Consider the following 22,481-nt stretch of genomic DNA (forward strand, 5'->3'; position numbering starts at 1 on the left):
TGGTTCACCACAACCCCAGGGCCCCTGGGTTGGGACCTGGAGTAGAGGGCGGGCCCAGGTCCCTCCCTCTCCACTCCCCTCCTCCAAGGACACTAGGGGAGTGATTAAGAACTGGTTCAGAGGCAAGCAATATCGCCCTGAACCTACCCCAGAGAAGAGAAAACGCGAGACCCAGAGAACAGTACCGGCAATTTGCCACAATTTATAAACCACTGTGCCATTGCAGTGCATCCAGACCAGATACTTTGGGAAGGTAATCCAGCAGTCCTTGTTTAAATAGAGTCTGAGCCACGCTCCTCTGTGAGTACTGCTTGTGAGTGGCCTATGTGGAATACACGGCTGCATCTACTTGAAGAAGAAAAGACGGCTACTTACTTGTACTGTAACTGTTCTTGGAGATGTGATGCAAACATATTCCACAACCCAACCTCTGTTCCCTCTATCAGAGTCTGTACTCTCAACGTTCCATGTGAAGGAACTGAGGAGGTTCAAGGTGGCTCTTACACAGCCAGAGGAGGGCCTAAGGCTGCAGGGCACAAGCACTGCCCCTGTGGGCCCTGTTAGGCAAAGTTCTTTGGCTTTGGTGTGCTGGGAGCACACAGCATGTGGAATACACATCTGTATCATATCTTGTAGAACAACAATTACAGTACAGATAAGTAACTGTTTTTTCTTTGCTGTAACTTGATCTGATGATACATACTGAAAACTATGGTAGGGCAGCAGAGGGAGGTACGTTAAAGCAGTATTAAGTGAAGTTAGCTTCAATTTTGGTAATTTGCACCTCATCTGTACTTAATTATAATCCAGCTGCTAATTTGAGCAGTTTTTTGGAGGTGGAAGATCAGGATACCTCATACCAGGATTCCACTTGATCCAAAAACACATCACAAATTACAAACAGTTTTTCCACAAACTTTTAATGTAAGAATAAAACAAAAATTGATTGTGGCCTCTTACTGACCTCTTAGTTTCTCTCCTCCTTTCCCCCATTAGTGGGGCATCCTCCCCATGGCCCAAGGGAATATGGGTTACACTGGAAATAAAGAACTCTGCTGCAGCAGCGCCTCCTATCAAGGAGAGAAAACTTCTTTGTGAAAGCCTCAAGCTGGCTCAAGACCACAGATCACAGAAGAGCAACAAGAATGATTAAAGGTCTTGCGAACATGACCTATAAAGGAACGCTGAAAGAATTGGGTTTCTTTAGTTTGGAAAAGAGAAGACTGAGAGGGGACACGATAACAGTTTTCAGGTATCTAAAAGGGTGTCATCAGGAGGAGGGAGAAAACTTGTTCACCTTAGCCTCTAACGATAGGACAAGAAGCAATGGACTTAAACTGCAGCAAGGGAGATTTAGGCTGGACATTAGGAAAAAGTTCCTAACTGTCAGGGTGGTTAAACACTGGAATAAACTGACTAGGGAGGTTGTGGAATCTCCATCTCTGGAGATATTTAAGAGTAGGTTAGATAAATGTCTATTACGGATGGTCTAGACAGTATTTAGTCCTGCCATGGGGGCAGGGGACTGGACTCAATGACCTCTTGAGGTCCCTTCCAGTCCTAGAGTCTATGAATCATAGCTACACTCCTGATCTGCCTGCAGCAATTAACTCAATTGCTGGGATAGGTGTATTGTCCTCACAAGATGATTATCTATACAAGGACATATTGAAAACAGAGTAATGCACACACTGCTGATAAAGAGCAGTACTAAACAACAAGAAATTGTAATTTGACAGGCGTTTACACCTTATATCATGCTACTGATATGATTCAGTATATAAAATAAAAAGTCTAACCAAATCCCATTACTTGCTAGGTGTTCTCCTAAATTAGAACAGCTGAAGGCTCTATCTTACACATGTAGGTGTAAGTCAGAGTGCACCAAAAGGTCACCCCATGACCAGTGTGTTTGTTATCAGAAACACGGCCTCTCTCCACCACCACCCCCCTTTTTTTCATCCAGTTGTACTCTCAGAAGCCTCGGTGCTAGAGAGAGGAAAGACCTAGTGGTAATTAGATCGCACTAATTCTACTTAATACCATCTCGGCATTGAACTGGGAGCCTGATGATGCATGGAAATCTCCTTGGGAAATGTTTAAGCAAACTATATGCTTACTTTGCATCATACAAAATAGCATAAAATAATCACAGCACCCCCAGATTTGGGCCTAGTATTTTTAACAGGAAGCTTTGCTGGTTGTTAGGCACCAAATCTAAACTATATATTCTTTGTGTCTTATGAACATGCTAAATCTATATAATTATCTCTTTTGATTTTGTTTATCCCAGTACTTCACTGCTATTTTTCCCCTAATTAAAAGCCAGTCTTCAAAGCTCTTCATTCATGAGTAAAATGACAGTAATTAACTAGAAAAAAATTTGGTAGGGCAGTTTATACAGTTTCAAGCATCTAAGAAGTTATAAACAGTGAGCAAAATTATTTTAAAAATTAATGAAAACAATTGCTAAGGAATACTGTTACAAGAAGTAGTTTGACTTCAGATTTATATAACACTTTCTTATGACCTCTGTTACATGATTCGGCATTTCTGACATAAACAACTTAGAATAATGAGATTGTGATTACGTTTTGTGGGGAAAATGTCAAAGAAGATCATCCTTCATAAGAAGGGCAAAGTTATGCTCGGAGGCATAGTTTCAAGTAGCCAGCAAATTTGCAAATTGTTTAAAAAATCTGTCTTAATTGCTTGCTAAAAGCAAGACTAAAAGGGATTTATAATATCAGTCTCCTGAGGTGTGCCATTGGTGCATTTATTATACATTGTACCAAGTTTAATTTCAGGCTGTGTTTCCCAGAAGGTGGAACTCTCTTTTTAAAATGCATATAAATCTTTTTTAGGTAGACTGGGGTCAACTGGACTACTTAGTAATTGACATGCCGCCTGGAACAGGAGACGTACAGTTATCAGTCTCACAGAATATTCCCGTTACAGGTACACTTTTACTGTGACTCTTCCAAATATTTCAATATGTTTAATTCTTCATAGCAATAGAAACATCTTTTAGAAAATTACAGTTGAAAATACTAGAAATGTATAGAAACATAAGATGAAAATGTTCTCTGAATGCTGATGAAAAGTACAAACAATCTTTAAAATGTCAGCAGTGACACAGTTTTTTTATTGTTTTTTTTTTTAAGTTAACAGACTTAGAAAGATAGAGAAGTTGAACAAATCAGTGTTCTGGGAAAAAGCAATTGCATTGTAAATTGATGGAGGTAGGGTTAGTATTAGAAAATATATTCCCTGTCACTTTTCATTGTGGCATATGAATGCTAATAGAGTTTTAAAAAGTTTGTCTCGATAATTTTTTTTTTTTTTTTTAGTTACAAGTCAAGCAATCTTCTTAATGCACAAAGCTTAATCAGGCAAACTACACCATGCTTTAACATACTAATGGATCCTCCTTTCTCTGGTGTTCTGAATTTGAATTTTAGCTGGAGATTTGAATTTGTATGGCTCAACTCTGTGACATACTAAGTGTCCACAAATCTCATTGACCACAATGGGAGTTAAAGACGCTGCCTTTCAAAAGGCAAAGGCATTTCCTACAGAGTCAGGCCTTGAATGAGTGGTTGTAGGTTTGTCCATCTAATATGCTTTGACAGAGATCACTGTCAGCAGTGAACAGAATGAATGACAGAAATTTAAAACATAAGAACATAAGAGTGGCCATACTGAGTCAGACCAATGGTTCAGTTAGTCCAGTATTCTGTCTTCAGACAGTGGCCGGTGCCAGATGCTTCAGAGAGAATGAACAGAACAGGGCAATTTATCGAGTGATCCATCTGCCATCATCCAGTCCCGGCTTCTGGCAGTCAGCGTTTTAGGGAGACCCAGGGCATGGCATGGCATTCCTTATCATCTTGGCTGGTCTCCATGAACATATCTAATTCATTTTTGAACCCAGTTATACTTTTGGCCTTTGAACATCCACTGGTAATGAGTTGCATAGGTTGACTCTGCATTGCGTGAAGAAGTACTTCCTTATGTTTGTTTTAAACCTGCTGCCTATTAACGTCATGGGGGAACCCCTGGTTCTTTTGTTATATGAAGAGGCTTTCTGAAAGTCCAGGTATACTTTATCAACTGGATCGTCCTTGTCCACATGCTTGTTGACTCCCTCAAAGAATTCTAATAGATTGGTGAAGCATGAGTTCCCTTTAGAAACATCGTGTTAACTCTTCCACAACAAATCATGTTCATCTGGTTCTGACAATTTTGTTTTTTTAATATAGTTTCAAGCAATTTGCCTGATATTGAAGTTAGGTTGACTGACCTGTAATTGCCAGGATTGCCCCGGAGCCTTTTTTAAAAAGCAGTATTACATTAGCTACCCCCCAGTCATCTGGTACAGAGGCTGATTTCAGTGATAGATTACATACCACTGTTGCATCCGACGAAGTGAGTATTCACCCATGAAAGCTCATGCTCCAATACGTCTGTTAGTCTATAAGGTGCCACAGGACTCTTCGCTGCTTTTACAGATCCAGACTATCACTGCTACTCCTCTGATACCATACCATTGTTAGTATTTGGCGAAAGAAACAGAGAGGGGAATCTTAAATTATGTTTCCAGGAAGATACAGTAACTCTCATGTCAATGGCGATTGTTAGCTTAATTAGAGAAGTTCCTTCAATACTTTTGTGGCTATCAGGTAAATATGTTGATGTCTAAGGTAAATAATATGGTACTGCCTTGTACAGCTTCCACTCTGTTGACACCAAAGTTAGAAACAGACAAGCTCATATGTGCATACATACATCCGTTTCCTGTGGCACACCTTCCCTCCTACTTTTCTTTTTAAGCAGTAGCAAACTGAAGTAATAGTAAAAGTTTTTGATGATTATTTCACTTGTGCCTAAGGCTCTTAACAGGTTGCTAACAGAATATAAAATTGTATGGTATACTTCTAAAAGCTGTATGTTACATGGCTGTTCTTTCTAAAAAACATACTTGTCAACTACTTGTCTAATTTATGTGTGTGCCTTCACTGCTTGTCTCCTGTCAGCATTTCCTTTTAAAAGAAATAATTTGAAAAATGTTCATTTGTGCATCTTGAGCTGGGAATTCCTTCCCCTATATAGCACATCAAACCTGTTTCCCTTTTTGTTTTTAAAACTATGTTAGGTTTTTGAAGTAGCTGCTTTACATTTGCTAACTGAAGGCTTTTGCAGAAATATCCCAGCATGTACTTAAGAAACATCTGCGGATACCACACTTTTTTAGTACCTTATATCACCACTGAATGTGGTGTGCAATCAGGATGTTGTATGCTGAGCGTGCTCTGTATGCTTTATCCTTTTCTGACAGGGTGTTTGAAGGAGAATGTGAGAATTAATGAGTTATATGAAAGAAAAATTTTAGATAAATCACAAACAAACAATTGCAATATAAAGCCTATGGCTTTGGCTTGCTAACAATGATCAGATGGACACAGGTTTGCCTTTGACAGTAGTGTTTGTAAGACCTGAAAGCTGATTAAGAGCATAAGTTAGAGTTTGTTTACACTTGGAAATTTACTGAAATAGCTATTCCTAAATAATTATTCAAGAATATTTATTTTGGTATAAACCACCAGATGGCTTATTCTGATTCTGGAATAAGTGTTTTATTTAGGGGGAGGGATAGCTCAGTGATTTGAGCATTGACCTGCTTAAACCCAGGGTTATGAGTTCAATCCTTGCGGGGGTCACTTGGGGATCAGGGGCAAAAATCAATACTTGGTCTTGGCTAGGGAAGGTGGGGGGCTGGACTCAGGTCCCCTTCCAGTTCTATGAGATAGGTATATCTCCATATATTATATTATTGTTATTATCACATACTGAAAATAACAGTATTTTCATTTTTTCTTTTTATATTAAGTGCCTTATTTAGAAAAAGTTTGATTTTATTTAAATTGAATTAAGTTATTTTGAAATAGAGCACTTCTGTATTCTGAAACAAGTATGTCCACACACAAACGTGAACTGAAATAACTAAAGATGTGAATTACAATCTGTTTAGTTATTTTGGTTCCATTTACTATGTAGACAATCCCATCCATATGTACTGGAAGCTCTATACATTATTAATTGACAAAGTGAGGCTATTAAGTCTTAACACTGGAGTTTTTTTTTCTAACTGTATTTGCCTATCCTTTGAATTAAACAGGTATAAACAAAAGTGTGCTTGAGTCTTCTGTCTGTTGCAGCTGTTTTATGCCAATATAAAGAGTTACACTAGTGTAAAAGGTTGGAGAATTAGGACCACTGTTTAAACAGAATGCAAATTATTTATCCTCTGTTAATCAGATTTCATTTCCAGAGTTTTTGTGATTCTTATAAACCTACTTGTTCTCTATATGTCCATAGAGGTTTTCCAAGAAAAGCAGAGTATGCAAAATCTTTTCTAAGGTGGTAAAAAAAAAAAACAAAAAAACCACAATTAAAAAAAAATTCAGGCTTTCTTTAGGCTTTCTAAAGAAACAGAAAGGTTGACAAATTCATCTGTTTTTCTCTCTGTGTCATCTTTAAAACTGATGGTGGCTGTTGATAAGATATCCTCCTATGAATCTGAGCTTTCATAACTCCAGGTGACCCTAAATTCTGGGCTGAGTTAAGAATGGCATTTAAACTTCAACTCTAAAATGACAGGGCTTTATTTTAACATAGTGGGTTTGGGGGATGAGAGGGTGTTAATCACAGTATTAATTTAACTTTCACTCCTAGTTTTCTCTATTTAGGTTTGGCAGTACACAGCAGCAGTTCTCATTTGTCATTCCCAATAGTCATTTATGTAGAAAGTGTTAGTTTGAGGTTGATTCTAGCCTGATTGAAATACAGTGTAATAATAAGTTTATTGTGCTTGTGCTGAAAATGAATACAGCAGACAAGGATTGATTGGATTTATAGTGCCTTGGGTCTTCATTGGTTAGATGATTATGGTGATTTATAGAGCTTCATCCTGTTCTCTAGAATTTCCTCACTGTTGTATGTTGTGTATAGTTTGCAGTCTGGCTGGAAAGGCTCCTTATAAGCATTATGATTAAGGCTAAGATTTTTTTTCAGGGAGGTCGTGGAAATCTCTGAATCCGTGATTTCCCCCTACCTCCATGAATTCAGCCCCAGTGGCCAGGAGCTGCAGGGTCTCCCCACCGACTCTGCAGCTCCTGGCCACTGCAAGCAGTGAGGGCCCGCCTGCAGCTCCTGCACGCTGTGGGAGATTTGGGATTGCAGAGCTTGGGCTGTGGAGCTTAAAAACAACAGTGTAGATGTTTCTGCTCAGTCTACTCTGCTTTTGTTTGTTTAGTGCTGCTGTACCAGCCCTGTGAGCCCAAATCAGTTTACCTTTGTTTCTAAGACTCAATGCCAAGTTTTTCGTTTCAGTGTAGACATACCCAGTGTCACATGGTTCTAGATGAATTCTAGCAGAGTTGCATACAATATTCTGCTGCTCTCTTCTGTGTGCCATCTTGTTCTTAGTTGGGTGTTCTCTTTCAGTTTTTACAGAAAGAATCTGTTGTTGCCCCATCATCAGTTACTTCTCTGATTTTCTTGTACTTTGTGTTTCTCTTGAGGGTAACATGGATTGTGATAGTGCTAGTGGTATCAATCCTTTCTCTCAAGGTCACTATACAGTTTTTTGCATTTAGATATATAGTCTCAAATGTGGTATGCATGAAGTTTATATTTGCCTTGATTTGCAGGTGTGCACATGTGAGATGTAGTGTTTGCATTACATTTTCTGCATTCTGTCTGACTGTGGCTTTCTTGTCACAGTCAGTGTATGGAAACTTTCCTTCAAGAAAGAAAGAAAGAAAGAAACTTGTAGCGGAGGGACTTCACTACATGAAACCTACGCCAGTCATGTGCACATGTTCCCACAATCAGAAAAAAAAACTGTACTGGCAAAGGTTGTTGTTTTTAGGGTTGCTTAGATGAGAAATGAGAAGATGATGGGTTACAACATTTTGGTTGTAGGGTAGGAATTGACACTTTAAAAAAAAATCTGGAAGAATGTTTTAAACCTAACATCAAATACAGATGATTGCCTCAGTGAAAGAGGAGTAGTTGGAGCAATACCCAAATGACAGGTAAGAAACAAAACAATGAAATACATTTTTAAACTCTGACTCATTTGTGATATTAGCAAAAAAATCATCCTCTCATTCTTTTGAGTGGAGGGAGAAAATGGTGGCAGTTGTGTGTGTCTACAGCTGTTTATTTAAAAGGGTGCTGGGTAGGAAACAACTATTGGTTTTATCACTCTGATCCACATTCCAGTCAAGATACAAGCTATTTAGCATAATTTTGCTATCTGTAATTCTTCAACAAAACTATTGAACAAGGTGTGGCTAGATAAAATGGATATATTTTCTTGTTTGGCAAGAACTCCTTTTTTCCGCCTCTGCCTTCCAATAAGGAATTTTATTATTGTTCCCTCGGTCAGATTAAAGTGGAAACCATTGATTACATTCATGTTTGTTTTCCTTCTGACTTGTTCATTGTTCTCCCATTTCACTTTCAGTTTATGGAATGTGCAGAGGTGCCTTGCCATCTATATTGAATGCACATGTTTGAGTAGCCTGCTGGTTTCCTAACACTTCTCTGTTCTTGGGACGCTGGAAAATTTTGTTTTCGGTATCAAATTGGCAAACGTTTGGCATAAACTAATGATGTGGAGGGGATAAGGTGAATCTTTCATCTATTGTATGTGAGACTGGACTACAACATATAAATTTATATTGTATAAAAAAAATCTGAAATCCAGAATAAATTGGATATAGAAGAATAAATAAAAGATAGCTAGTTTTAGCCTCCATAATAAATATACATTTGATTATAGCCAAGAGATATATTTATCTATCCCTCCGTTTAGGAAGATTATCTAACCATCGGGCAGTGAAGGCCACATGGACAGTAGGAATTGGATCTCTTAGAGAAAGAAGGACCTAGGGCCTTATAAATACAAACCTTTCTTCCTCCTAGGCAATCTGAATTATCAAGCTTGATTTTAAACTACATGAAAAATTGCCTATTTTCCTCCCTTTATTTAAAGGAAAGTGAAATTAGTTTTAGTGAAATGTGACAGATTGATGGCATTGGAGACTGACAGTCTCTCTTCTCTGACAGAACAGACACAGGATAGGTAGAACCAATGTCATTCCACTCTCTACTCTGTAGACTTTGGAGTGGATCAACTATAGCTTACAAATTATAATAATTAATAGAAACAAGAAGTTTAAATTAGTAAAAAGTTTTATTAGCCATAATATCATGCATTGGCAAGATAATAAATTTACTCAAATTCATGTCTCTGTTCCAGACTAGAGCTATTGGCCTCACACAGTTTCACAGGGTAAACAGAGGAGAAAGTATGTGGCTTCCAGAGTAGTGCCTCGCCATATGTCGTCGTGCTCCTGCCCATGAACCAAAAGTCACAGATGTGCAAACAGCTCTCTCAGTCTGCCCAGAAATTAACATATAAAAGCAAGTCATAAAACTGGAGAATTTCAAATCAGATTTGAAATACAATTGCAGTTGATGTTTCTAGGATATTGTTGCATACCTTAGAGGAGAAGAATGCATGATTTTTCAAGTTCTGTGTCCCTTTGAACCAACCGAAACAGCAAGCTTCCTGGTAGGATTTCTGTCATTGGTCCATTTGGAAGAGGAATGACCAAAACCCTTAGTAGAAATCTGTCTCTATAAGAACTCACCAAACAGGAGCAAATCTCATTTGTTTATACATTTGAAGTTCAAAGGTGTTTTTGAACTTACCCACTAGTGTAACCACTGGATCTCTCTTACACTTATGCAAATCCAGTTTGGAGTGCATCCAATCAAATACTGTCATTTTCACATCTTTTAGTCTGTTCCTTACACTTCATTCTATCCTCCAGTCTTTCTTACTGACAAGAGTCGGCAAGGCAGCCTTTTCTGGCAGCTTTTTTGGGCACTTTTTTGTAGAAGTTAGCTATGGTTTTTTTGTGGGGTTTTTTTTTTTTTTTAAGTCAGGTTTGTTGTGTGAGATTCTTGCATGTTGATTCAGACATCCACACTGATTTATGTCAGATCATGCTGTCCCATAAATGCATTCCAGTTTTTGTATAATTGCACTAAAGAAAATCCTTATAGGTTTAGGTCAATTTAAATAGCAAACATATCTATAATCCTGTGTGACTATATAACTTTTTTTTGTTTTATTCATCAAGATATAATTCATATACTAATTTTTTTTTGTTGTCAGATATAGCGCAGCTGGTGGTTGGAGAATTCAGATAATTATCTAGGGTTATCTAATTTTTGGACACACTTAGTATTTCAGTGTGAGTCTTCCATCCACAGCAGACATTATAAATATGATTTATAGCTCCAAATATAGTACAGGTTAATGCATGAATGGCTCAGAACTTTTTCAATATAGATTTAAATGTTAGTATCTCTTTAATAGTGTATGCAGACTAATTTAACACATATTTCAGGGACTGATTGAAGTGATTATATATTCAGCCAGACTTCTATGAACTTTTTTAGTCCTGGAAAATAGTATCTAAGTATTGGAAAAAAGCAGCACAATATACGGTATTTACTATCCAAGGTTCTCTCTGGGCTTTGCCAACAGAGGCATAAGTATGTGATAAGTACTAGATCAGCTATGATGACCACATTTGTAGACCAAATATTATGAATAGGAAGATAAAACAAGGGGTTGGTCTGACAGTTACAAAAGGTGAGAAACACCCATATGATTAATGGTACTGTATCCTCGTCTCTAGTTATTTTCTCAGAGGGTGACAAAATAAATGATTTAAAACATACTGAGTATGGAATGGTGTTTGGCGGTAACTAAAGCTGAATCTTAGTGCTGTGTCTTCTTTTACAAATAAAACATATGCTCTTCTGTGGAAATTAGACCTCCTTCACCACATTTTCATCCCTTGGTTTGAAAGCCTCCTAGAAGTGGTGCTTTTTTTTAAAAGGATGATTGTCCATCAAAGGAAACATTCAGATTTTGATTTAATCTGATAATCAGGCAAGGGAGCATTCAAGGCTGTATGATTGGTGGAGTGTGACAGGGCAGAAAGAGGCAACAGCTGATAACTCGGTAAAGGGAGAAGTATGCAGAGCATCCGAGGCAATGACTATTTTGATTTAGATAATAAAAAGGATGCTTGTACAAAGGTTCTGGGTGCCCTAACACTTAATTAATATCACAACATAATCCCTACAGTATAAAAATGGTCATTCAGACAGGAACTCAACCAGTTAGCCTTCTACAAAAAAAAGCTCCTTTCTTCCACATTATCATTTCAGAAACATACTTTCAGCCATCTCCAAAAATCCCGCCAAACAGATGTCTTTTTTTTGTTTGCCCATAATGTCACCAAATTTGGACTATTTTGGACCAAGGGCGAGCAAGTTCCAGAATCTAGGAGACCTCACAGTAAATGCCCTGCTAGCAGTCCCCTTTCCTTTAACAAGAAGGGATCCACCTTGAGAGCCTCTGTGGATTGTTGCTGTGGCAGAGTGGAACGGGGGAGTGGCAGTCTCTCAAGCAGGCAGTTCTGAGGCTGTTAAGGGCTTTATAGGTCATAGTTAACACCTTAAACTCTACTTTGAAACCAGTAGGCAACTAGCATGGATCCCACAATACTGTTGTCCTATGCTCCCAGCATGTTGTCGCCATTCAGTAAGCAAGCTGCTGTATTCCTACATCAGCTTCAGCCTCTGAATGTATTGAGACTTTGTGCCATGCAGAGGGTATTGCAGTAGTCTGATTTTGAAGTAACAAGGCCTCGGGGAATGTTGTCATGATCTGCATCCAAAAGGAAAGTGGACTGGTTACTGCTGAAAAATTATCATCCAGCAGCAGCTTGGGGTCTAGAACTGCACCTAATTTGTAAACCCTGGTAACTAATGGTGAATGCACCCCCTCAATTAAAGGGACTGCTGTTGTGCCCCATCTCCTCTTGCTGCTTTCCCTAGCCCATCACCTTCACCTCAGTCTGTTGTGCGTTGAGCTTCAGACAACTCACTCTCCTCCATGACCCAATCTTAACTAGATATTGGCTGAGGTGTGGAACTGCAGTCAGAATTGGATGAGATGGAGACCTACACCTGGGTGCCATCAGCATACTGCTTCCTATGCCTCCTTCGACAGTTTCCTAGATATGTTGACAGGAAGGCCGACAGAATTGTATCCTGTGGCACCAGACATCTAAGAGCTCTTCAGGAATAGGAGCAAATGATAGCTATTATCCACTGAGATCGCTCCAAGAGAAAAGAATGAAGATACTGAAGGGAAGCCCCATTCATTCCCACCTGGCTTCTCAGGTGAGTTAACAACACTTCATGATCAATAGCGTCAAAGGCATCTTGTAGACCTAATAATATCAGCCTGGACACCTGATCTTCATCCACCACCAGTCGATGCAGTCCCTGTGCCCTGGCCAGGTCTGTACCCAGCCTGACAAGAGTCAAGGAGATCAAAGGAATCTAGGCACTGTGAGAATTCTCACTACAGACTTTTCTCTCCACAGTCTTACCCAAAAAGGGAATATGTGATACTGGCCAAGAATTAACTAGAGTTAATGACTTTTTGGGCAAATGACTTTTTGGGCAAAGTCAAAACTAAATATGAAACACTGGTGCTTCCTTCAAAGCAACAGGCAGACTGCCCTCCAATGGAAGTATCGACAGTCTCCACGAGTCAAGGACCAAGAACTTTTCCACTAGCCTTCAGAAAACAGGAAGGACATGGATCCAAAGTACAGGTTGTGGGACTGAGTTTTCTCCACACCTCCAGTACCTCAGTGAGCATCACCAGCTGAAACTCTAGCACAGAAAATAAGGCCTTTGGTTCCTTCCAGACCTTGCACACCACAGAAGCAGACAGCTCATCCCTAATCTGATCAAATTTATCTGAAAAATAACAAGACATTTCATCACAATGGGAGCAGCTCAAAGCAGTTACAGAGTGGAGACAGTACAGATTCCCCAGTCCATCTACAATCTGGAAATCTTGTCTAAAAGCATCTTGTTCTTTTAGTGGAAAAGGGGAATTCAAAGCTGGAGGAATGTGAGAGACATGATCAAATCAAGCTGTCGGTCATTGCACTGAGGTCTGCATGTGACTCTGTAATGGGGGCACTCTCCTCTTGGGCACCTCCTGCTGAGAATGCAGTACTGCAGGCCTTTCACATGCTTGGCACCCCTTATAGATTGTTGAGCTCGCTTGGCAGGTCTTCAGTGTCCCAATCACACAGTCAAAATGAACGCTTTCTGGGGTAGCAAAAGAGTTCTTACTAGGGCCTTCAGTCCTTTAAATTATATCCTTCTCTCAGGTTTCCCAATAAACCTTGTCCCCATCTTGGGGTTTATACCACTTTGCGGGTTGGGAGAAACCTGAGTAGTGGGTTGGGATCCTGTAAACGGTAGCAGCATACTGCTTACTGCAATCTTCTGCTGTTATTTCCTTGACCTCTTCCCACCTGGTCCCTTTACCTTAAGTCCTCTCTCAGCTTAGGCAAATGCAGCCAGAACCAAACTCTGGTTATCCCTTGAGCTCCTTTGGCCAAAGAGGAGCTCTGTGCTTTGCCCCTCTTGTCCCAGCTGGAGACTGACCTGCTAAGGCCCTGCATTTCCTTTTATCTGAGCCTGGTGGGCTCTCTTTGGCTGCTTCTATGAACGTCTCTAGCCTCTCCTTTCCTGGGGAAGGATGTAGTAGGACTGTGGGGCCTCCAGCTGAGGGCCACAAAGGCCTGGTACACCCCATCACAGACTCCTTCCGAGAACACTATGTCTCTCTTTTTATCTGCAGAAGAAGATGCTACAGAGATATCTTGCATCTCATTGTCCAAAGCACTACATTTACAGCACTCCTGGGCAGATAATTACCATTACTCATGTTCCTTTATCATATTAGGTAGTATTTGTAGGTTGCCAAGAATTTGGCTGTACACAAGGTCCATCCCATATCCTCTTGTGACCTGAATTCCTCCCAATAAATTCTGAGTAGTTCCAATGTATGCAGGTGATAGTGTTTTATAAAAAAGTGGAATAGTTCCTTCAATGCTTTTAACTTCCTGTGTTAGATTAGCTCCCTAGTCAGTGTTAATGTGATATGCAGTTTGATCACTGTTAATATACATCTGGGGTTGAATGAAATGCAAATGTCACTGACATGCTACTCTTAGTTCATTTTATGCATATTAAATATTAAAATTATAGTAGAATAGTTTGTTAGCACAACCCACATCAGTGGCTTGTCAACCAATATATTGCCAAAGTACTTACATAAAAACAAGTAGATTAGTCACTTAAATTTATCCAGGCTGAACTTAGAAGTCTGTAGTATACTCAGGGCACAGAAATTATTCTTCTGCACAGGAATTTACACATAAAATATGAAGAATATTTCAGGACATGCTGTGATAGCATTATGATCTGTGCAACTTCTTGTTTATGCAATTAATCAACCTTATATATGGTTCACTCTGAAAGGTGACTATGTAAAAATTGCACATTTTTCTTCAAGAGACTTACTGCATGTATGAATTCAGTCATATTCGATTACTTCAGTGATCAAAATAATGTTTTACTATTGTTGGCTGCTATTAACCCTGCAGAACCAACATAGCAAAGAAGTAGAGAGCTGGATTATTTCTTGCGCATCAGTATAACTGTTCACTTAAGTTATACCTATATGACAATTTTGAAGGGAGTGGAGTAGCACATGTATCACTTAGAGCAGTGGTCCCCAACCTTTTCATCTGGCAGGTGCCAGACGAAGGACCGTGGCGGCGGTGGAGCATCTGCCGAAATGCCGCCGAATTTCTGTGGCATTTCTGCAGCGACGCCTCTCAATGACGCTGCTTGCCGCTGACAAGCGGGGTCATCAAGAAATGTCGCCGCAGAAATTCGGCGGCATTTTGGCAGATGCTCGACCGCCGGCCAGGGGGGCGCATTTAGATGCCCCCGCGGGCGCCAACTTAGAGCCTAAATTGGCCTGTAGAAGTTCTATTACTAGTGGTTATGTATTAAAAAAAACAAACCCAGCTGAAGTCTCAGATCCCAGGGTGTGTTTGCTGTGCTGACAATTTAAACAAAAGAAAATGAAACCTTGCAAAAAGACCATGTTTAATATGAAGGTAGAGAAACAATTGCCTAAAATGACATTTTTAAAGAAACAAGATGGGTGAGGTAATATCTTTTATTGGGCAAACTTCTGTTGGTGAGAGGGACAAGCTTTCAAATTACACAGAGTTTATAAAGGGTTAAATGATTGATAGATACTGTACTAAATTGTTATATATTCTTACAGAGTCCAGCGAGTCAGTAGGTAGGTTATATCCATGGCTTAAAACCATATACAACACATACTACTCACATCTATAACATGCTTACAGCATCTATTAATCATTTCTTAACCCTTTATAAACCTTTTATAAATGGAACCTTAATACAAATTGTTACCCCTCTAAGAGTAGAACTGCACTTATACTGTAATTATCAGCTATGTTCAGCTAAACTCTTTCAGAAATTCAGTTATTGAAAGTGGTTCAGATTCTCTTGAATAAAAAGAAAATAAATATTAAATACTTACTTTTACTGCACGCACTGTTGATATGCAATACTTGCTGGAGACCTCACTGAATTCTTACATTGATGTAAGAAGCGTAAATTAGGAGAAGGTCTGTCTCATTTTAATATGGAAGAGAATGGGACAGAAATACTGAGGACACTGTTAAGTAGTTTGAGCCATAGGGAATCATTTTAGCTCCAGATGAGAAAACTCACCAAATTATCATAATTTATATAGATTTTTGGGGGAAAAAAAAACCCAACAAAAAAAACCTGTTCTTTTCTCTGAGTCACTGGTTCCAAATTATGCAAGATTTTTGTGCTGTTACTATATCTATATGGCCAGTAGAGGGAGCGCAAGTTCTCATTCCCTTCCCAAAGGTGTACTGTCCTTGGTGATGATGCCAACAGAGGTAGATAAACTAAACAGATTCATATTGCTTTCTGCTCCTGAAGAAACAGGAACAACTCAGTGCTCACAAATGGAAAAGAACAAAACTAGTTGGGAAAGAAATGTTACTGTCAGTAGCCCAGATCATCTTTTCCGAAGAGTAAAGGGGACGTAGAGGAGGAAATTTCACTTGCCCACCCTCTCAACCTTAACCCATTTGTATCATAAGATCTGCTCCTATGGAATAGGCCATTTGGATTGAACCCAAACCTGTGCTGATTGTGGGAATATATGGGCAGATAGGGCTTTCCATGTAGGGACCCTGTGCTCCCACACCAGCTCCCACACCAGCTCTGGTACCTGTGGCAAGTTGCCGGTACTGTTATGCTGGGTCTCGCACTTTCTCTTCTTTGGGGAAGGTTCATGGCACCATTGCTTGCCTCTGAACCGGTATTTTAATTACCCCACTAGTGTCCTTGAGGAGGGGACTGGAGAGGGAGGGACCTGGGTCTGCCCTCTTCTCCAGGTCCCAACCGAGGGGCCCTGAGGTTTGTGGTGAACCACTTGAACTAGCGGTTCCTTCCCCTGGGTTACTTCCCTCTCCTGCCCTTCAGCTTGTGAAGGGGCTTCTTGCCCTCCTTCTACACAAGCCAGGTGCCCCTTACCTAGGGTTTCTTTTGGATTTCTCAGCCCACCGCAGCACTCCTCCAAACTTTCCTTTTGTCTCTCTTCAAAACTGTTCTCTTCTCCAACTCCTTCAAACTGCTCTCTGCTCCAACTCCCACACTGTCTGGCTGAAGCAGGGGGTTTGTATCACATGACTGACTGCTGGTGCTCTAATTGGCTTCAGGTGCTCTAGTTAATCTATAGCAAACCTTCCTCCCCTTGCAGAGAATAAGGCTCCCTGCTAACACTCTTCTGCTGCCTTCTGTCCATGCTGTATCACACACCATACTTGACCTAAAATCTGACAGTGTGGCTACATTAGCATTGCACTATCAGAAGCTCCCTGATTGCAGCTCCCATCAAGACTCCTTTGGTCAAAGTTCTGCAGAAAAGACAGTATACCCCTGAGCTGCAATATCTTCCTAGGTAAATTGTGTGGGACTACAGGAGTAATGATCTGTTACTTCCCAGTCTCCACCTCTTCCTTCTTTGGACCCACAGAGGGATTAGTAATGGGCCCGGGCAAGGGAGATAGTGTTGCAGAGGAGAGGGAACACTCACGGCTAATATTTTAGGGAAGTAGTGTAGGCAATGGAGAGCAAACAAAAATGTAATGTTAGAAATAAATACTTAATACTTCTATACAGTAACTCCTCATGTAAAGTCATCCCAGTTAACATTGTTTTGTTAGGTTGTTATGTTGCTCATCAGTTAGGGAACATGGTTGCACAATGCTCCCTTATAACTTCGTTTGGGAGCCGCCTGCTTTGTCCGCTGCTTGCAGAAAGAGCAGCCTGTTGTAGCTAGCTGGTGGGGGCTTGGAATCAAGGTGGACCGGCAGCCCCACTATCAGCTCCCCGCTCCCCTAAGTTCCCTGTGTGGCAGCTACCCAGCAGGCTATCAATTGCTGGCAGTTCAGCTGTCCGTCCCCCCACTGCCATGTGGTGCTCCTACCCTCTGCCTTGGAGCTGCTCCCCAGAGTCTCCTGCTTGCTGTGCAAGGGGAGAGGAAGAGGGGTGCTAATGTCAGGGTGTCCCCCTCAGCCCTGCTCCTGCCCCTTTCTTATTCCATTTCCATGGGGTTGGGGGCGCGGACACAACTGGGCTCAGGACGGAGGGAGCGTGTTGGCAGCAGCTCCTGTCTCAACTTGCTGATCAACTTAGAGTGGGTTCAGCATACTTAAAGGGGCAATGCGGCTCTCTCTTTCTCACACACATAGAGTGTGTGTGTCTGTCTCTTTCTGCTATGCTACCTCCCCTCCCTCCATTTGTGCTGCCTTGTTGAGTGTGAGGCTACATTATGTGTTAATCCTTGAGGGCTCAGCTGTTCTAGTTCATCATTTTAGCAGTAAGGCATCCCTGGGAAATATCCACCCTTTGACTTCACAAACTCAATCAAGCTTCATACCATTGCTGTGTACAGTATTAAATTGTTTGTTCAACTTCTTCACTTTCTTTGCATTCATTAATTGGAATTGGAATTGTTGGCTGTGGTTGGTTGAATACTCCATTAAAATGTTCTCACCATGATTCCTTTTGTTTTGTTTAGAGTCTTCCATCTTCTGCTTTTACTGTGTCACTGTGACTCTGTGAAACGATAATGTCAATTACTTACACACCAGAAACAGTTTCTTAGAGTCAGCTCTTTCTGATGCTTTTTCATCTTCTCCTGCTTTTTTATCCAGATGTTTTCTCTCATTTTTGACATAACTTTTGTCTCTCTAGATCAGTGGTAGGCAACCTATTGCACGCATGCCAAAGGCAGCATGTGAGCTGATTTTCAGTGGCACTGACACTACCCGGGTCCTGGCCCACCGGTCCGGGGGCTCTGCATTTTAATTTAATTTTAAATGAAGCTTCTTAAACATTTTAAAAACCTTATTTATGTTACATACAACAATAGTTTAGTTATATATTATAGACTTAGAGAAAGAGACCTTCTAAAAATGTATTACTGGCGCACGAAACCTTAAATTAGAGTGAATAAATGAAGACTCGGCACACCACTTCTGAAAGGTTGCCGACCCCTGCTCTAGATACTGCCATTGCATTGTTGGTTGTTTTTCTTATTGTGTCACCTACACTTGCCTCTTTTTTTAAGGCTTTTCTTTCCTCAATCAGTTTTTCTGTGTGTAGCTGTATCCACGCTTCTTTTCTTGATTCTCTTGATCCAAGTGATTTGGGGTGGCTTCCAGCAAATACCTCTAAAGCAAGCCTATTGTTCCTTTGTATCATTCAACACTGGAGGATAATTAATTTATCATGATTTGTAACAAAACATGCTCTTATAATTTGAGTCGACTAATTCCCATTCCACTGGAGTTGGTGTTGTCAAGGATTATTCAACTCCCTCCACGTGAATGTCATCTTTCCTGCTTCAGTAGGGTACTGAATACAGTCTGAATGGAGTCTTCTTCATCCAATCCAATTTTAGAAGCAGAAATAGAGAAAGCGATTAAGCAGCTAAAATATGGAAAACAACAATACATCCTACAATGGAAGTATGCAGAAAAAGTTAGAAGTAAAGAAGTTGTATCTGAAAGAATAGCTTGACCAAAAAAAAAAAGTGAGAAAAGCCAAAGAAGCATAAATAAGAGGCAACTCCAAGAAATTGTTCCCAGTGTGTAAGCAGTTATCATCATGCTTCCAAAGTCACAGTTGTGTCTGTCACAGTTCAGGGCAGTTGCACCTATGTTTCCCCTTCATGGTCCAGCAAGGACACCCACTGTCAGACTTCCAGTTCTCCGGCCATCACCTTTTCTGGTCGGAGACGCACATCCCTTTCCCTGCTTACTGAGATTTTTTCCAGGCTGCACAGTTTGCTGCCTACACCGTGTTATTCCCCAGCAAGGAAGGACTCACTAAACAGGATGGCTCCATGTTTTGTTTACTCTTCAAAGGCTACAAATAGTGTAATTGCCACAGTTCAGTTACCACATAGTTCTTTATAAGCAAGCACACTTATTCTTATAGTAAAAATGTTACAGAGAAAACATATTAAAACCAATAAAAGAACCTACACACATACTACTAAGCTTACCTGAGATTGCCCTGTGACTCCAGCAAGGGCTGTGGCTGGTGAACAATCCTTTAAACCTCTCCAAGAGTTTTCCCTGTGATTACGTCATAACCACTTTGGCTCAGAACAAGCAAACTTGTGAATCTGAGTCACTTACTTTTCCATTTTGGGTTTTCGAGGAGACTGTGAATAGGTAATCAGCTAGACAATGGGTTTTCTCCTCAAGGCACACCTTCAAAAGGATGGATCTGGATATTAATTTGTAATATAGTTTTGGAAAAAGAACTTTCCCTAGAGGATTGGAAGAAAGGTGGGATCAGTAAAATATTAAAAAATGAAGCAGCATACCATAACTTATGAGGAATAATATTATTTTCAGTATCCAGAAAAGTGTTTTGTAGTATGTTGTGGAACAGAGTCAGACTGGACATAGATGAAAAACTGTAATGAGCAAGCAGGCTTTAGACCAGAAAGATTGTGTGTAGATCACATCTTTATCCTGAGACAATTGATTGAGAAAGGGCTCTCCTATGATAGAAGATTAGTCTTGGACTTCATAGAGTTCACCAAGGCTTTTGAATGCATTCATAGAGAGTTGCTGAGGAAGATCTTGCAACAAAAGAGTTTCCTAGAAACAGTGTCACTGATCAAGATGCTTTATGAAGGCCAAAACGCTGAGAGAGAGAGAGAGGCCGATTGGTTTGATATCAACACTGGAGTTTGGCATTTTATTATTCTTTCTTTACTGGATTATGATAGAGCAACATCAAAGGAAGATACAGGAGTTATGTGGAGTAGAAGAAAACTTTAAGCTCTTGAATTTGCAGATGACATGTTGGAGATGGATTATGATGCCATGAAAATGATAACTATCAATGTTAAAAGTAAGGGTGCTAAAGTAGGTTTAAGAATAAGCCAAAAGAAAATGCAAGTCATGATTGTTGAAAGAGGAGTCAGCATTGATGGTGCTTATGTGATTGATAGTGAAGACTACAGGATTATTAGTGATTTTGTATATCTTGGAACCACAGTTAGTGCTGAGTGCCAACTCTGTAAGGAGGTGTAAGCAAAAATTGGAAAAATAAGTAGAGTTTTTTGTGACTGGCAAATATTTGGAAAAACAAGGAGACTCACACAAGAACCAAAATAAAATTGTACAATGTTGTTATAATAGGTATTGTTATATGCTTTTGAAACTGGGCAAATAGCTGAAGCCCATAACAGGAAACTTGATGCATTCCAACACAGATGCTTGCTGAGAATACTTGGTGTCCATTGGTGGAATAAATAGTAACTAACGTTGATGTAAAGATAGTGATTTGAGAAAGAAGGCTGAAGTGGTTTGGGCATATTGTACAGATGTAAAAAAAGCCTTATTTCTAGACAAACCCATGACACAATATCACTTGGTTGAAGATGAAAAAGAGGAGGAGAACATGACATAAGAAAACCATTGAAAAAGATGTCTCTCTCATGGAAGTAGACTATAGTGGAGCAAGAAACATGACACTAGATGGAGATGGAAACACAGCTTGCCTCATGTGTGACAAGGCATGAAAGCATCTAATATAATTTTCCCCATTAGGAATTTACTACTTTTGTTATCTATAACAAGGACACTTTTAGTTTCTTCATTTGATTACACAGTAATTGTTTTTTTTTTCCTATGTAAGCCTTTAAATTAATTTTTATTGGAATATTTGAATATAAAAAGCTTATTATGTAAATTTTCAGAATGTAAATAAATTACATATGAAATGTTGATCGGTTTCCACACCACAGAGTTGGAATGAGGAGGGGATCTTTTTTAATTTGTTTTTTTAATTGAAAACATTTTCATATAAAAACATCTGTACATATAAAATGTATTTGTGAATATGCAATAATATTTTAGAAGATAAAATTCTTAGAGCAAATAGAAAAAATTGGGAATTATTGGAGAACAGTAGCATCACAGTACAATAAGAAAATTATATTTGTTTAGCAAATTGCATATACTTTTCAGTACATAATGTTACTCTGCCTCTCATAGATTATTTTGTATGTGTAGAATTGTAACTTTTAATTGTTTTAAATGTGAAGTCTGGCATATTTTTCCTGTGGTTGTAGGTCAATATGATTATATGAGAGCATTGTGGTAACAGATATTTGAGAGACTTGTTGCTATTTATGAAACTAGAGCTAAACAATTCTCCCAAACAGTGATCTTTCACACTACATTCTTTTTTCGGAATAGGGAAAATCGTGAGGACATTCTTAATCTAGACTTTGATAGTAGTGCTTCTTACCCAAAAACATGTAAGAGTTACCGTTACAAGTGAATGCAGAAGGTGTTGTTCACATCATTATTTCAGAATGCATTAATCCAGGAACATTATAGCATAGTAACCAGCACCCTTGATATCAACTTTTGTAAAATGTCCTAAATTGTAATCCTATTGCTAGGCTCTAGTGCAGGGGTAGGCAACCTATGGCACGCGTGCCAAAGGCGGCAGGCACGTGAGCTGATTTTCAGTGGCACTTACACTGCCAGGGTCCTGGCCACCGGTCTGCGGTGCTCTGCATTTTAATTTATTTTTAAATGAAGCTTCTTAAACATTTTAAAAACCTTATTTACTTTACATACCACAATAGTTTAGTTAGATATTATAGAAAGACATCTTCTAAAAATGTTAAAATGTATTACTGGCACGCAAAACCTTAAATTAGAGTGAATAAATGAAGACTCGGCACACCACTTCTGAAAGGTTGCCGATCCCTGCTCTAGTGGGTATTTATATATATAATAATAATGGAAACACTAGCTATCAGTAGG

General features: G+C 39.6%; 1 protein-coding gene across 1 annotated transcript in view; it reads left to right on the forward strand.

Moving 5' to 3' along the window:
- The window catches only part of NUBPL (NUBP iron-sulfur cluster assembly factor, mitochondrial), a 190,958-nt gene that overhangs the window by 123,489 nt on the left and 44,988 nt on the right, over positions 1-22,481 (forward strand). Inside the window, exon 7 of the mRNA XM_032773081.2 lies at positions 2,865-2,958. Within this exon, the coding sequence (XP_032628972.1) occupies positions 2,865-2,958 (94 nt within the window). The remainder of the gene's footprint in view (positions 1-2,864; positions 2,959-22,481) is intronic.

Source organism: Chelonoidis abingdonii, chromosome 4 (assembly GCF_003597395.2).
Source record: "Chelonoidis abingdonii isolate Lonesome George chromosome 4, CheloAbing_2.0, whole genome shotgun sequence".
Lineage (NCBI taxonomy): Eukaryota > Metazoa > Chordata > Testudines > Testudinidae > Chelonoidis > Chelonoidis abingdonii.